Genomic DNA, 16,956 nt, shown 5'->3' on the forward strand with positions numbered 1-16,956 from the left:
GTTTGCTGCAATTTTGTTACGCGTGTTAGTCTGTTATTAGCAACCTTGGAGCCAGACATTAGTGGCGCCAAGGAAATACAATGTCTTAGTTTGGTCCAGACTAAAATATTTCAACAACTATTGCAAGAATTACAAGGAATGTTTGTAAAGTGGTTCATGGTTCCCAGAGGAAGAATCTTAGTGACTTTGGTGAATGTCACTTTTTGCAAATCAAATATCTGCCATTCTTATGACACCCTCTTAGCCCTAGTTGTACTTCGTGTTGTTAAGTGCCAACAAACAACTCATGATGTAAATGATTGTGCTTGCTAAACATCAGCATGTTAGCAGGCTGATGTTAGCATGCTAAGGGTATCATTTAGCTCAGAGCATCACAATGCCCACAGCAGCCTTACAGAGCTGCTTACTCATGTATTACACAATTGTGAAAATGATGAAGGACACTTTTTAAGTTCCTACCATCACAGGTACTTTCTTTATTACAAGTAATCCAACTGTATCAAAACCAGCATACTGAAACTATCCTGGCTCTCGACAATAACAGTGTCACAATCAAATGCATTCAGTATTTCACAAAAAGAACCTAAAGGCACATCTCTATTATATTTACATTGCATACATGTTTGACATAAATCCAGTCAAAAGAGCAAACAGTCCTAAACGCCTGGCCACAGACTAAACTAAAGCGAACCCTATAATACATACAGCAATACACCAGTTAGTCACAGTATTCAAAGCTACAACGCACAGGTGGGAGTCAGTGTTTCTGTGGCTTATGGTAACTTTATGTTGTTTTTTAGGAGTTATCGCTTGCATGCCACCTCACTATGGCTCATTTGTTATATTGTAAAAGAGGCTTCAGGTACTATAAGGCATTGTTTGTCTTTCAAGCCCCATTAAAACCAGTTTTAAGTAAGGCTTGCAGACAACAACATGTTAATATAGTGACCCTAACCCTGGGAAAATACACTATTATCTTTCTTGCAGAGGGCTGGATTATAACAATTAAGTTTGCAGGTGGAGCCAGCAGCCAGTTAGTGTAGAGCATTAAGACTGATGACATGAGGAAACTGCTAACCTTGCTCTTGTACATATACAAGGAGTAGACATGTGCATAAGCACAACTCTTAAAAAAATTGAAATAAGGTTGCCAGCAGGTTCTCCTGGAAACCACTGCTCCCTACAAGAGTGCTGTATTTCTTTATATTACCCAAACTGACAAAAATATTCTTGTAAAAACGTAGGGACAAAATAAAGTCCACCGATCACTTCACTAACTGTGCTTATCTTTTCCTCAGTCAAAGGTCTCTGTTTTCCCCAAAGCATTTAAAGATGCAATCTAAGGCTGAATGTGAGCCAAGCTCCTGCTGATGGGGATGTTGTTTGGATCTGATGGCGGTTAATGCTGGAGTCTGCTTTATATAGACATGCACCTGAAATACCTACCGCAGAGATCAATACAGCAATGGGAGATTAGATAGAGGACAATACTAAGAGACCAGGGCAAGGTCATATATACAGTGTGTGTGTGTGTGTGTGTGTGTGTGTGTGTGTGTGTGTGTGTGTGTGTGTGTGTGTGTGTGTGTGTGTGTGTGTGCAATGCAGGAAGTCCAGTGTTTGACAGTTAGTTGGAGTGTGTTGTTATTAGTTTACATACAGAGTGCATTTGGCTCTTGTGAGGTGACAATGATCAGGGAGGTGGGGGGGAGGGGGTTGTAAGTTTCATAGCACTGTTTATGTGCATACGTGTGTGTGTGTTTGTTTGTGTGTGTGTCAGACATAGTCCATGAAGACGTCAGCCGTGCTTTGCAGTAGAGGTTGGGTGGGAGCTGTGGTGCTGCAGACGGAGCTCAGCCGACGCGTTTGCGCCTTCTCCTGCGCAGGATGACCTGGAGCGTTGCTCAGTCTCAGGTACACCTAAGAAACAACACACATTTGAAGCTTATGACGGCTCTGATGATACTACCTTTTTTTACAACAACAAAAACATTTGGTTTAATGAGAAATGTCGAATGACGAAGGTCCATAAATAGCAAAATGATGATCAATCTCAATCTTTATCCTGGTTTTTAATCCAGGCTTTCTATTTTTTCTTTTTATCCTTAAACCAACATTGAGATATCCCCAGTGTTTTGAAAGATCAAAAATGACATGTCTGTGATTTATGGTTCCTTTTACTCACATTCCTGGTATTTTCTGAGAGCAGCAGCTCAGTCCTCTCCACCAGTTTCCTGAAGGAAGGCCTCTTCAAAGGATCGTGGCTCCAACAAGACAACATCATGTCATACCTGCAGAGGTGAGGCTGACATTAGTTTCTACATGCAAGAACTAAAGTAATCCAGCAAAGCGAAAACAAAGATTTAAAATGTTATGTTTCTATTCATACAATGGATAAATCATTGTGCGTTTATTATTGTCTTTCAAATGTTTTGAATCGATTAGCTGATTGTCAGAAATTAATTGGCAACTATTTTGACGTATAATTTCGTTAAGTCGTTTTGAAGGCATGATGGTTTGGTTTCAGCTCCTCCAAATCAAGGATTAGCCACTTTTCTTTGATTTTGATGTAAAATACATATTTTTTTATTTTTGGACTGTTTATTGAACAAAACGATACATGTGATAATGTCACATTGCTCCTTTCTCAATGTTTTCTAGCATTTCAAAGGTAAACTATTCAATTGAAAGAATGATTGATCATTAGTTGATGCACTGTTTATAACACTCACTCTCACAGACACATGCTTTCTTGTTTCTGCAAACACACACACTTACATCTCAATGGGAGCAAACTCAGGCCTGCTCATCCTTTTTCCATCTTGAATCATCTTGTAAAATACTGAGCCCACCTGCATCCCAGGATACGGACTGTTACCTGTAACAGTATGCACACACTTTAAATAACATGGTTTCATTCACGCCTCAGATTTCCATGACAAGAAATAATAGATTCATACTATGCTACTGGTTTCTGGAGCAACATTGTTACACAGATAATATGATTTTGTGTGTTTCACCCGGTTAAGTGATGTTGCTTCTGGGGAGCATCATTAGAGCCTGTAATAGGGCCCCAGTCAGCTCAAATGGATGGTAATAACGGCCTAGACATTATGAAACAGATGCAACAGTGCAGCTCTAACTGGAAATGTTACCCAGAGAGAAGATTTCCCAGAGGAGGATGCCGTAGGACCACACGTCACTCTCATAGGTGTAGACGCAGTCGAAGAGGCTTTCAGGAGACATCCACTTCACCGGCAGACGAGCCTGCAGGAGGCAGCGCCATGATTACAAAAGCAGTATGTTTACCTGTCTTTCAATCCAAGAAACATTTAGCTTTTCTCTGGAATTGTTCATCTCTTTTTAACTTTTAGAGATAGATCCCTTAAGAAAACATCAATTAAAAAGAAAGAAATTGCAGGAGAAAAGAAGAAAGAAAGGAGTGAAGGAAAAAGGGTGGAAAGGAAGGGAGGCAGAAGAAGATTCAGAGATAAAAAAGTGACAGACTCACATTGCCCCGGAGCACATAGCTGGCATCAGTCGTGATGTCTCGTGCCAACCCAAAGTCACAGATCTTAGCCACCCTGCCGTGAGTCAGCAAAATGTTTCTGGCTGCAAGATCCCTGTGGACACACTACACAAACACACACACACACACACACACACACACACACACACACACACACACACACACACACACACACACACACACACACACACACACACACACACACACACACACACACACACACACACACACACACACACACACACACACACACACACACACACACACACACACACACCCACATCCACACAAACACTGCAATTAGTTTTAACATTGTAACAACATTGTTTCTGCGGTGAATGACTGACACACAGCACATATTTACTAATGAGCCGCGGCGAGTAAAACTTGTCACAAACCTCAGAAACACAAATGGCAAATTGACAATCTTTACGCAATGCATAGTACAGAGTCAGGGCAATTACAGTCTAGAAGAAGAATGAACATACAGTGCCTAATTAAAATAAAGCAACACAATTATGATGAGAGAAGCTGAATCAGGAGAACAAGATTTTTTATACAGAATCTAAAGTATTTGAGTAGGAGCTTATTTACAGGAGTGACAAAGCTTTATGTGTGGAGTACATGATGTAATGTAAATGCACCTTCAGATTGTGCATTATTGTAGCTGACAGCAGTGCACAAAGCAGGTTGGCCCTGAGCCAAAGTCATTTATAAACTAGCAGCAGCAGTTTTAAATCTCTCATCTGTAACGATCCTGTAAATAAGCACATGGGCTGTAACAGCCTTACGTTCTTGGAAGTAATGTACTCCATTCCCTTGGCCACTTGGTAGGAAAAGCTGAGGAGATCTTCGGCGTCCAGAGACAGCTCCTCGATATCCGCTAGATAAAGATCACACTGTCAGACTTCCACAGGCACTAAGAGTGATATTGTATGTGTGATAAGAAATGTAGAGTGAGAGACTTCCTACCTGACTGGGAAGACCTTTCTTTCTCCGAGGGACGCATGGTCACATATTCTGTACCAATCACCTCTCCACTGCACACAAACACACACACACAAATATTACATGTTGACACAGAAACCATTAAGCATTTGCAATCACAATTTTAATACCAACACACACACACACACACACACACACACACACACACACACACACACACACACACACACACACACACACACACACACACACACACACACACACACACACACACACACACACACACACACACACACACACACACACACACACACACACACACACACACACCTTGCTTTAGGCTCTGTTTGGTTCGAGACGTTGCGATAGTAACCATCACCAACTTGGGAGTTGAGGAAGGGCTCTCTTTTTCTGCGCAGGAAGTTAAGGAGGTCGCCATAGCAACAGTACTCTGTGATCACCAAAATCGGGCCTGGCAAAGATAAAAAAAGAAACCTCACTCGCTGATTTTAAAACCATAAGACATCACATAACAATGAACAAAGAACTTAAGCAAAGAGCCAACAATAAGTGTGTCATGTGACAGGTTTGAACAATGTGTGTGTGTTGAAAAGCATTTATCATGTCAATGGGATTTTTAAAGTCCATGTGTTTACTTCCTTTTACGCGCTTGTGCATACTTGTGTGTGAATCCAGTCTTAATGCTGCATAATGATCAATGTTTAGGTCTAGACAGACCCTGATCCACTGCATCATAAACTTGTCAGTAAATATGCTGCATGTTTTCATATTGGAGTCAATGATACTGACTCTCCAATATATGAGGCCAATATTGGCTGGGAAAAAAGCTAGTCAGCATATCAATCAAAAACAATACCATAAATCAGACAATAAATATCTTATAATCACGTGAAAGCAAGAGGCTTTTAGCGTCCACACCCAACAAAAAACTGAACCAAATTAAGCCCAAAATCTCTCTCACCTCCGACGGTGCAGGCCCCCAGCAGGTTCACAATGTTCACGTGGTTTCCAAGGTAACTGAGCACCTTCAGCTCTGACATCAGCGCCTCTTTCTCCGTAGCATGAGCGTTGGCTGCGATGACATCATCAGGACATTTATTACCTCTTACAGCGTCTCATGTGTTTCTACAACACGCATCGGCAAGCTGTGTCAGAAATCACTCCCTATTTATTACTTAGTGCTCTGTTGTTACTGTCCGCCGATTTATTTGAGTGTCTGGGAAATATATAAAGTAATATCATTTATATTTATTATTCATATAAATGTAAGCCATCTAGCAAATAATGAATTATAAATATATTGGTCATCATGATATTCATAATGATGCTAGTATACCAATTTGTTTTTACAAATAAATCACTTCTGATGATTGTTATTAGTTAAAACATAGTCCTTAGTACTGCATTATTCAACATTTATGACCACCCGCTCTAGAGTCTATTAAGGAGAGTTATCTTGTTAATAAAAAATGTGTAAGTGACAGATGACACACACACACACACACACACACACACACACACACACACACACACACACACACACACACACACACACACACACACACACACACACACACACACACGCACACACGCACACACGCACACACACACACACACACACACACACACACACACACGCACACTTACGTTTCAGCATCTTAACAGCAACGGTTGTCACAGTATCTGCAGAGCAGAGTCCGTACGCTGTGGCCCTCACTACCTTTCCGAAAGCCCCAGAGCCCAGAGTTTTACCTGTGGGAACATCTACATTTTCCCTTATTCAGCAAGAAATTATGATGTTACACTCACATAACTTTGGACAGTGGAACTCAAACATCCAATTCAAGTATCAATAACAAGAAGTCATTCTAGGATATCATACCGAAGCGTAGTTTCTGTCGAGGAAACTCCCATTTGGAGTCATATGGCAGCTGGGTGGGGTCAATATATATGTAGTTGTTGCCATGGATACTCTCAATGACCTTCCACTGGATTTGAAACTTTGGTTTCTGGTAAAGTTTGAAAAGAGAAAGTCATTATATTTAATGTTATATTACTCAATGCACTTCAGTTGTCAACTCAAGTCAGAACTGATGATCCCACTGTGAATTCATAACCTCGTTCTCAAGTAGTCTGACTCATCTGAGTGCGAAAAGAGCAGCATGCACATTAATGGCATCATCGCAGTCTCAAAAAAGCCTTTAACTTCAGCATTCATATTGATTAAAAGGACACTCTTATCTGCTCAATACCGTTACCAAAAGCAGAAAAAAGTAGTCTGATTTAAGAAATCTTCTTCTATCCTTAAAATACAATACTCAAGATGGAGGAATGAGTCATTAATACATGGGAGTTGGCCTTTTGCCAGAAACCAACAGCCAGTTATTTTTCTGTTTTGAAAACTGCATCTCAATGATGAACTTGATCTCACATTGAAGTCGGAGAATTTTAAACAGGGTTAAAACAAGGTTCTGATTGATGGCAATATATTTACTTGACATATGAGAGATTTATGACCCTCTCGCACTCAGATTAAATACTATTTCTTCATTGCAGTAATGGTATTGTAATGCATGATTTATGTTCTGTTTTACCTGCATGTATTTATAGAGCAGCACCACGAGAATGAGGCTGAGGAAGACGCCAGTGGCCACCATGCCGGTCAGAAGAGGAGTGAAGAGTTTATGGGGGACGATTCGTTCTGAGAGGAAACACACACCGGAGTAATCAGACAAAGGTATATGTTTTACTGCAAGTACAGGTTCAGTTTATACACAAACCCGTTAAAATACTAATACATACAAAAGGTGACATAATTCCTGATTCATCTCGTTCTTTACTTTAACATTCCTGGTTGAAATGTACTCTGTGGATGAGTGGGCACTGGGGGGATATGAAGGGCCGGAAGGGGTCAATGTGAGAGTGTGGAGGAATGAATAAATTAAGAAATAGAGAAACGAGCAAAACGAGCGAAAGGAGCGAAAGACAAAAGAGCAGCACAATCGAAAAAATAAGAAGAGAAATTACTAGGTGAAATGGAGAAAATCAAATATGACAATGTTTCTGTTGAATTGATTTAAGATTGTTGGTTTTTATTTATGACCAAATGCTTCAACCTCAATATTTCTTGAGTATAAAACCCTGCACTCCAATAAGATGATTTGAAAAAATAAAGGTATAAGAAAATTAATGAAAAGGTAGGGTTGACCATTGGTGTTATCAACAAATATTTACACAATTATATTTCGGATAAAATAATCAGCAGTAATTTCGCTTGAATAACAAAGTAACAGCAAAACTAGAATATTCTTTATAAACTAGGAAAATACATTTATGTGTTAATTTAAATATATTATACATTTTTATATCATAATATACTGTAGATATCATAGACTATATAAATAAATTGATATGTTGCCCAACCTTAGGAATGGTTGTAAACATAGTGATTTAACTTTATGATATACTGTTGTGCCCTACTGAAAAATACAAATAATATTACATCATATACATTAGTTGAAGTACATATATAAGACATGATGGAGATACTGTATGTCAATTGGGATCCCCTGATAGGAACTTGAGAATAGTGGCCCAAACACTAATCAGATGTATATGTTTGACAGCTGCTGCAGCAGTGGTGTTTGTTTCTGTGACAAGGATTAGTGAGTCACACTTTATAATCCCAACCCGGACAGTCATAATACACTAATCCTGTTCAATCTGTATCCAGTAAAAACACAACTCTGCAGACCGAGGGGCAATGGGTATAGTTTATATTCATAAATATATACATATATAGGTTTGTGTGTGTTTGTGTCGTACCACTGATGGAGAACAGTGTGTAGGCCTCCTCCCCCTCCTCCGTAGTAGCCACACACTCCAGGGTGTGATAGTGTGTGTGCTCCTTGCTCACGTTCAGGCGGCTAACAACCTCGCTCCTGCCAAAGACAGACTCTGTAACCATGGCGACATCCAGGGACTCCCATTGGGTGGCATTGGGCAGGTGTGAGCACCTGTTCAGGGGTTGACACAATGATAAAGTAATTTCAACCTTGGTCATTCACAGCAACTGTACTTTTTATTACGTCTTATAATAAACCCTACGGTTAGCCTATAAAATGTAAAATAACGAGTCAAGTGCCTGTTTTAACAGAGCTCTAAATGTCTTATATTGCTCATATTGTGATGACCAAGAGTCTAAACCCTTTTTGGTTTGAATGCTAATGAGAGTATACAGTATAATGACATAAAGCAACTTCTTCAGCTCCCATGATCCTCTCTTTCTCTCAGAGGAACTGCCAGACCAAACAACAGAAGGTGTTGGATATAATGGTGAGGAAAATGGTCTGAAGTCGCACTGCTGTTCGGTTACAGCTTTTAATATGAGAAGCATAAAAGCCAAGGAGTCCAAAGTTCTGAATTATATATGAATAGGTTCATTTAAATGCATTGACATAATGTTCTTCTTATATTATTGTTTATGACATTATTTACATGGAGAATGTAAAATTAGGTTATAACACCCAATGTGACGCAGTGATTCATCACTAACAATGCTTATTTTGAACCAATTCTGATTACATGATAACTTTGTACAACTCTTCTCATCTGTTTCCTCTTTGTACATTTACAAGATCACCCTTTTAACATCTCGTTGTGTAAAAGACAGTCGTATTACATTCAAGATATCAAAGGTTAACACCCAGCTCATGCTAAATCAATAGTGGTGTATAACTCATATTCCTATCTATTAAAAAAAGGTGATACAAACACTTTTTGGATGAAAGTAGTGAGATTTGAGGTATACCTCGTGTGGGGCAGCTCACAGAAGTACCAGCTGATTTTAGGGACTGGGTAACCAGAGGCCTCGCAGCGCACCTGTCCATCAACAGGGCCTTCCTGGGCGATGATAATCGGCTTGCCTTGTAGAGAAAGACATGGGCAGATTGAAAGTAAAAAATACACATATTTAACATAGAAAACTTGAGTGTTAAAGTGAAGGCCACTTACTGTTGACGTACACATGAAACGGATGATCTACAGATGCGTCCTCATGGCTTGCTGAGAACTTATAGATCCCACCCTCCGAGCCGAGGACCCTCACCAGTCTGAGCTCGCTGATGAGTCTGATAAAACAAACATTACTTTCCAAATGTGTACATGCTCAGGTAATTGCAGTGAAATACATATTTAAACTTGCTTTACCTGTATTTGCGGTGATGTATGGTAATGACGTGCTCTGTGGTGTTGAGGAGCCGCTTGCCGTTGTAAGACCAGGATAGGGAGCGCGGAGCGGGATAGGCACTGAGTTCGACTCTGAGGCTCAGGCTCTCCCCCTCTTTGACATCAGCCTGCACTGGAGCTGGGCTGCCTAACATGGTGATGAAGCCCTGATCTGAAGAGCATCACAAAATTAGCTCACCTAAAACTGTGGTTAAGGCCTGGGATATTGAACATAGATATATTAGCTACGAATGAATACATAACAACTTTATAAATCCACAAAGACAATTTTATTTTAGGCATAAATAAAGACGGACAGGAAACAGGCGGACAATTAAAAGTAAAATGCTGTAGCTAGATCCATGTTTTATTGTTATTTATTGAGGGACATTTCACTGAGAGCCAAACTCTTTTTTTCCCAGGTAGACCCAGTATAATAGGATAATATTTTATTTGTGACTGCTCATGTAAATTAGACTTTATGAACAGAACAAATCCACAGAGTAAAACAAAACATTGTTTGAGGTCTGGCAAGTGTGTTGCTTACTTCCAGACATTCTCACTGATTTATAAAAACATCACACTTTGAACAATGATAGCTCTTTCCACCAGGGCTAAGTTGTCTACATATTAATTGATATACTTTGGAACATTTTATTAGGCTAATCTAAACTTAAAGGGGACCTATCATGCAAAATGCACTTTTGTACGTCTTTTATACACAAATATGTTTTCACCAAGTGTCAGAAAACACAACTCTCTCTCTTTTCCTCCATACCCAAATCTCTAAAAACGGGGCTGCAACGGAGCTGATTATTATTTGAATTTTTCTGACGTCAGAAAAGGGGTGCTCCGCCTATATGGGCAACTCTCCACCTATTAGGGGAATGAGAGACCGCTCGAAAGCGCTGGAGACGCTGTAGTACATATGCCAGGCCTGTAAGTGGCGCTGTAGTCTGCCACAAAAGCAGAATCACCCGCTGCAAAAACAGGGCTGGAAAAGAGCAAATAGAGCGAAGTGAGGCATGGCTAAAATGCATGATCTGTTTGGTATTTTGAAAAAAAAACTTCACAGACATGTTTTATATAGGTATGGGCCTACAATATATGTTTCAAATATAGCATGATAGGTCCACTTTAAGTATGTGTGCATAGCAAGTCAGACTTGCTGCAAGACGTGCTATGCTAACCTAAAACTTTTAAAGTCCATGTCTAACCCTAACATTCTGGTAAATGTTTAAAAAATTGAGGGTTACCATCTAGACACAAACTCACCTTGGACATCCAATTGCAGCGCGGTGGCACTGGTGCCTCTCTCGTTGTGGGTATGGCAGCGGTAAGTGCCTGAGTCGGATTTGCTGACATCCGTGATCAATAGTGTGGTGACACGTTTGACACCGTGGAAACCAGACAGGATGTGTGAGGATTGGAATTCCACGGGATGCTGCAAGGCATCATGGGTAAAGGTGAGCATTTTAACATTAATCTCAAACAGCTGACTCAACATTCACGAAAAACCATGGTTGATGCCGTGATTATAAAAAGACTTCCGCTACGACCCAAACTCAATAACATTAACAAAGTATTTAAAGAAATCATAAAACTCATACTTAAGTCTTCTCTGCACTCACTGGCATGTTTATTATGACTATTGCCAAAATAGTTTTATTCTTATAAAATACTTAGTATAAGAAATATTACAATCTGTCATGCAAAACCCAACATGTGTCAAATGTGAACTAATATATGCATCACAAAACCTGCTAAATCCCTGAAATGATTAAGGTTGTCCTCAATGGTAGCTACAGCCCTGATAAAAATGCAAATGTTTGGCTGTTTCTTATATTGGTAAGGGTAAAGCAGGGGTCTCCTACATTGTTCAAGTCAAGGACTCCTTAGCAACAAAACAGAATATACCACTATATATATTGCAATAAGACTTTTTTTTTAAAACAGTCCGCCAGATATAAACACACTAACTCTCACATCCTGGCAGTTAGTCACGCGGACATAGAGATTGAGGAGAAGCAGTCTATCTCTTCATCAATCTCACCGCTGTGGAGGGGAAATCCCACTTGACACTGAAGTCCGTGTTGACGTTAGAGGAACTACAGGTGATCTTGAACTCGTCTCCTTTTCTCAGGATAACAGGATCTTTGTGAGACAGCGTGATCACCGGAGGCACCTCTGGCACTGGATCAAAAGATGCAAAACCAGAATACGCATGAATCATATATAATTGATTAACATTCACTATTGGTTGCCAGTCTGAAATACATATCTTAAAAACACATCCTGTTTGCTTAGTGTCAGGGAATGCATCGGTCAGTGGACAAACACTCACTAAATACAATGCAAAGAGTATAATATTTGCATAAGCGTACGCTTGTGTGCGTATAACCCGGATGATTAATCTCCAACATTATATGCCGACTGACCTCACTTTGATAGCTGTGTGTGACAAGAAGTGAGGTGGTTTTATTTACCCCAAACACAGCCTTCATGCACCGTTACAAAGCTTTGTTCAGTGTGGGAATGTAATCCCTCTGCTCCTCCCTTCTTTCACCTCACTCACCTCTCTCCTCTCAATACCTCTCTCCACCTCCCTCCATCAGTGAAAAGGACATTACGCCTCGGCCCTCCCGTCTTGTTTATGTTTAGACATCTTTGCACTGCAGACGAGGCTAAAAATGCTGATTCAGTGCAGGGATATATAGAAACATGATCCGCTTGCACTGACGAAAAATGCTCTTATGGTTCATTTTCTATTTATATAGAAGATACGAGAAAAACTGTCTCTTGCCAAAACACATCTGCAATGTGGAAATGTGCTGTGTCTACCGTTAATCTTGGCCAGGATGCATTAAGATCTCTTATGAAGATGTTAGCCATGCTGCTGGTCTGTCTAGCCACCACTTTGGTCCAGACTGAAATATCACAAGGCCTTTTGGATACAATGACATTTTAGACTCGTATTAATGGATAAAATCCTACTAATGTTGGTGATCAATTACATGTTCTAAATACTTTGGTATATGACCAAACCCCATCAAAAATAAATTACATGTCCACTCTTTAATTTACTGCTAGTTAGCAATGAGCATGCTATAAACATTGTACCTATTGACCATCATTAAATCCATATTCTATGTTTTTGTTTCATGCTTATGGATCAAAATCAGTACACCAAAGTCCTGCTTTCCAATAAACCGGTTTCCTGTGTTTTAGTCCTCCATTGCGAAGATCAATAAGCCAACATCAGCTATATTTTTCCATTTCTTAACTAATATGATGATAGGTCTTTTGAAAGCAGAATAATAAAGTCCTCTTAATATTGTAAGCTGTGTTTCCTCACATGTCTCAGTCCAAGCTTTGTTTGAAAAGAGTAGCTGTATTATTCAAGATTCTCTACCTTTATTTAGACTTTACTATTCCCCAAGGGTTAATTCATTTCAACAGCACAGTATGCATCAGAAAACAAACAAGCAAAAGCACACATTAACAACATTCATTGACGCGCAGTGACAACTTTAAGCTGTGTTTACTTCACTGTTTACTTTGACACAAGGATTGGGATTGCCATTTAGGTTTAGGAAGTCAGCTTCCAATCATTTCACCTACTGACTACTGGCATTACTGTGAGGCTACAACAAGGTTAACTTAATGATCCATTATACAAGCTAGCATCTTTTACACTGACTTTATTAATCTGCTCTCAAATGTTTATAAAGATGACAGGAGCTTGTACCTTACTTCTTTCCTTTCAACAGCTGCACATACAGCATTCACACTATAACTCATTTAACCCTTTTATCCTTAATTATCACCCAAATCACAAATCTAGTAAAGCTATGCCACAAAGAGAACCACTAAAAACACGTATACATTTGTAACAAGTGATAAGAATATCACAAACAGCCCTCCATCATATCTCTCACTTACCAAGTTGTACATCAACAGTGTATTGGATGGACGTCACTTTGGCTCCATCAAGCTGCCCCACACATACGAAGCAACCATCATATTCCTTTCTCACGTTGCTGATAATGACGCCTCGCTGGTGGTTGCTGTGGTAGCTCATACCAGAGGGCAAAGGTCCTCCGTCGCACATCTCCAGAGCTAGGAGGGTGACTTCAGGGTCGGTCACAAGACAGGGGAGGGTGCAGTTTTCACCTTCTCGCACCAGGATGACGTTCACCATGGTGCGCTGGAAGGCATTCTGGGGGTCTGAGGAGATGAAAGGGAGATTTGGATTGATCAATGTTTTTAGAGGGATACACAATCACATGCCTCTCCCCCCTCAATCTCTAATACAGACCTTTCACATATACATAAACGGAGCTGTGTTCCAGTGTGCTGTTGTTTATGCACACATAGCGACCCATGTGGTTGGCCTGCGCTGCTGACACCCTGACATAGGTCGTTCTGCCCTCCTCCACCTCTCCCTCCAGCCGGCGAGCACGCTCCCTCTGCCACCTCAACCTGGACGGGGCACCAGACATCGTGGCATTGTCATGGCAACTCAGCTCCAGCTTCCCCCTCTTGGGAACAACAATGTGAGGTCCACTAGGGGAGATGACTGGCTGGCACCACGCTGAAACAAACACATATATAATGGTTGACGTCTGCTGGAGTAAAGAGCCAACACAAAGGCAAATAAACTGCTGCTTTCAGCAACACTGATGTTGATGAAGGGCTAGCTATGGGAAGGGTGAAGTAAAGTACCAGACTTTTTAAAGTAAAAGTAGTACCACAGTGTATACATACTCTCTTTTCAGTAAAGGTCCTGCATTCAAAATTCTACTTGTGTAAAATATACAAGTTTTAGCATCAACATGTAGGAAAGATAAATACAAATAATCATTCTGCACAATGACCCATTACAAAACAATGTAAGTTATAATTGAATTATATTCATGTGATCATTATACTATATACATTTCATAAAGGGACCAATACAGTTTTATCTTAACCTATAACAGCAAATGATAACACATCTTTAAGGATATTTTGTATTATTAATCTGAATCTGAACATTCAAAGCACCTAAGTTATTAAATAAGTCAAACGTACACCATTTTTTCAGAGTACAAGTATAAAGGAGCAGGAAATGGTAAAGTAAAGTTAAAATACTACAAAAAAGTACTTTGTATGTATGTATTTATTTAGTTACTCTCAATTGTACCCAGAACCACTACAGATAGCTTTCATAACCCATGAGTTTTATATTATTTTATGTATTTATCCATTAATTATACCACCACAGTTTCTTAAAACCTAAGATGTTCACAGTGTGATGGTTAAATGGGATGTTATGATTGGCACAGGCCCCTAAAGACAGAGTGCTATCAAACCAACATGGCTCAATTGAACAATCAATAATTATGACCTGTCTACCCGCTGAGTAATCATGCATTAAGAGCCCTATATCCACTCCCCTAACACGAGTAAACTGACCTAACATTTTATATTTACTTTAACCACAACCCCCTTCAACTTTTTCTTCCCTTTCTCCCAGTATGTTTTTGCAGATGTCCACATGATAGGCGCCATTTCAGGATTTTCATGTGACTGTTGTGCCTTCAGGCCTGGCAGCAGGGGCTGAGAAGGCAAGAAGCATGTGTGCAGAAAGACTCCCCTTTAAAATAACATCAATATCTGTGTTTTTGCAGGCTCTAAGTGCATGTTTTGTAGCTGTTATCTGAAGAGTGTGTGCCTCGCAGACAGTTGGTATTTGAGTAAGTACAAGGTTTCAAACAATCCTGAGGCTGTGTGACTAAACACAAACCATCACAGCAGCTAGAGCGGTTCAAAGTCAAGGTGCTGCTGGGTGTGGTTTTTGTTAAAAGATGGGTTTCTGGCTATTGTTCATTGTGCTATGCCAAGGCGTACAACCTAATCCTTTTTATTTCGGTTTCATACATAATTAATCGTCCTCAAACAAACACACGCACCTGTTGCCTGCTGGGAAAGGCATCTCCTAGGCCTACCTCTTAAACGGTAGTATGCAAATGATATGATCTTGAGACATGAGCTGACAGGTTGATCACCCTGAACCGTTAAACTACACTTGTGTTTGTTTTACATCAACCACCTTTCCAGAAACATTGAGGACACGGCACCAGATTCAGTATCAGGATCATGGAAGAGAAGCTGCGCAATACATGCAGCCTTTTACTTCTGTCCACACCTGAATTAGTCAAATTAAGTGCGAAACGACCTTAAATATTGACAAACAGGTGGAGAAATACACTTGAGTCCGAACAACACTTGAGTGATCTGAAAAGACAAAGACTAACACAAATGCTATATAGTTTGTAATTGTACGCATAAAGTAGCCTACGACTATTTTAAACTCTTCACTAAAGACATAGCCTTCTCTAACGTGCTTTGGAAGAGGAAAACGTGATTTATGAAACTAGTGTGAGGTGAAGAGATTAAACGAGGTCACTTTAAAGTTATACATCAAGAAAACACCCCATGAAGCAATATTTAAGCAAGATTTCAATGGTTTTCTTACCTGTTAGTGGCAGCAAAACAAAATGTGAGGCAAAGAGAACCCAGTGGCATCTCATGATTGGGCGGGTTTGAAGCCTTTTACTCTACTCCATGCGTTTCAAGTGCAGGAATAACCATCCTGGGCTTTAAAACAACAGATCACACGCACACTGAGCAGATCCCTTCACAGCACTGGACGCACTAACACAATAATGATCGTGTGTGCTAAGACTCCCCCCGATGGATCTCACTGGAGCTTAAAGACACAGCGCCTCTCCTCCCTGCTCTGGATCCGTGCCACTCCTTTCTGTCCCGCATTGGCTGGACCCGGGCCAAGGATGAGTCGGTTATTACCGGAAAGAAAAAACACGCGCCTATATCCAAGACATCTAAACCGTTTTTTGCAATCATTGTAAGAAAATGAATGGCAAGGAACTCCCCAGTAATGGAAAAAGGAGGCTGAAACACAAATGATTATTTTCAATAAGATGACTGTAAATGTTTATCTCGGACATTAGTATAATTCTGGTGACGTGCCTTTCCTTGGGCTCCTGTCCTGACAGTTCGCACTCGGCAGGAGTTCCCCTTTATATCCTCATTCATTTTATGATGCACTTAACTGTCTCACGTTTCTCAGCTCTAATTGGTATGACTGTATTTTCCCAGATTTAATCAACTTTATAACCCACAATGGCCTTCATTTAAAAGTCATGATGTTGTGGTGTGGAAGCAAAACC

The 16,956-nt window shown here is 40.1% G+C and overlaps 1 protein-coding gene across 2 annotated transcripts; it reads right to left on the reverse strand.

The window, feature by feature from the left end:
• Positions 1 to 459: 459 nt before the first annotated feature.
• On the reverse strand, positions 460 to 16,475 carry kitb (KIT proto-oncogene, receptor tyrosine kinase b). 2 transcript variants are annotated; one of them, XM_010797572.1, is made up of 21 exons: positions 16,242 to 16,475; positions 14,040 to 14,315; positions 13,664 to 13,948; positions 11,775 to 11,914; positions 10,997 to 11,165; positions 9,704 to 9,893; positions 9,509 to 9,624; positions 9,306 to 9,420; positions 8,321 to 8,511; positions 7,090 to 7,196; positions 6,378 to 6,504; positions 6,143 to 6,247; positions 5,457 to 5,567; positions 4,805 to 4,946; positions 4,499 to 4,566; positions 4,318 to 4,409; positions 3,509 to 3,631; positions 3,153 to 3,264; positions 2,776 to 2,875; positions 2,183 to 2,288; positions 460 to 1,917 (listed from the first exon to the last, which is right to left on the reverse strand). In XM_010797572.1, the coding sequence occupies exons 1-21, from the start codon at positions 16,294 to 16,296 to the stop codon at positions 1,774 to 1,776; spliced, it is 2,874 nt and encodes a 957-aa protein (XP_010795874.1). In that variant the 5' UTR covers positions 16,297 to 16,475; the 3' UTR covers positions 460 to 1,773. The 2 variants fall into 2 exon arrangements, with proteins under 2 accessions (XP_010795874.1, XP_010795873.1); XM_010797571.1 differs by having other exon boundaries at positions 6,143 to 6,259.
• Between the last annotated feature and the right edge of the window lie 481 nt (positions 16,476 to 16,956).

The sequence above is a fragment of the Notothenia coriiceps genome, unplaced genomic scaffold (assembly GCF_000735185.1).
Source record: "Notothenia coriiceps isolate Sejong01 unplaced genomic scaffold, NC01 NC01_scaffold00038201, whole genome shotgun sequence".
Lineage (NCBI taxonomy): Eukaryota > Metazoa > Chordata > Actinopteri > Perciformes > Nototheniidae > Notothenia > Notothenia coriiceps.

Coding starts and splice junctions, on each gene's coding strand:
- kitb (XM_010797571.1), bottom strand. CDS start 16,296: ATGAGATGCCACTGGGTTCTCTTTGCCTCACATTTTGTTTTGCTGCCA. Junction 14,316..16,241: donor TGTTTTGCTGCCACTAACAG/GTAAGAAAACCA, acceptor TGTTTGTTTCAG/CGTGGTGCCAGCCAGTCATC. Junction 8,512..9,305: donor TGTGAGCTGCCCCACACGAG/GTATACCTCAAA, acceptor ACCCCTGAACAG/GTGCTCACACCTGCCCAATG.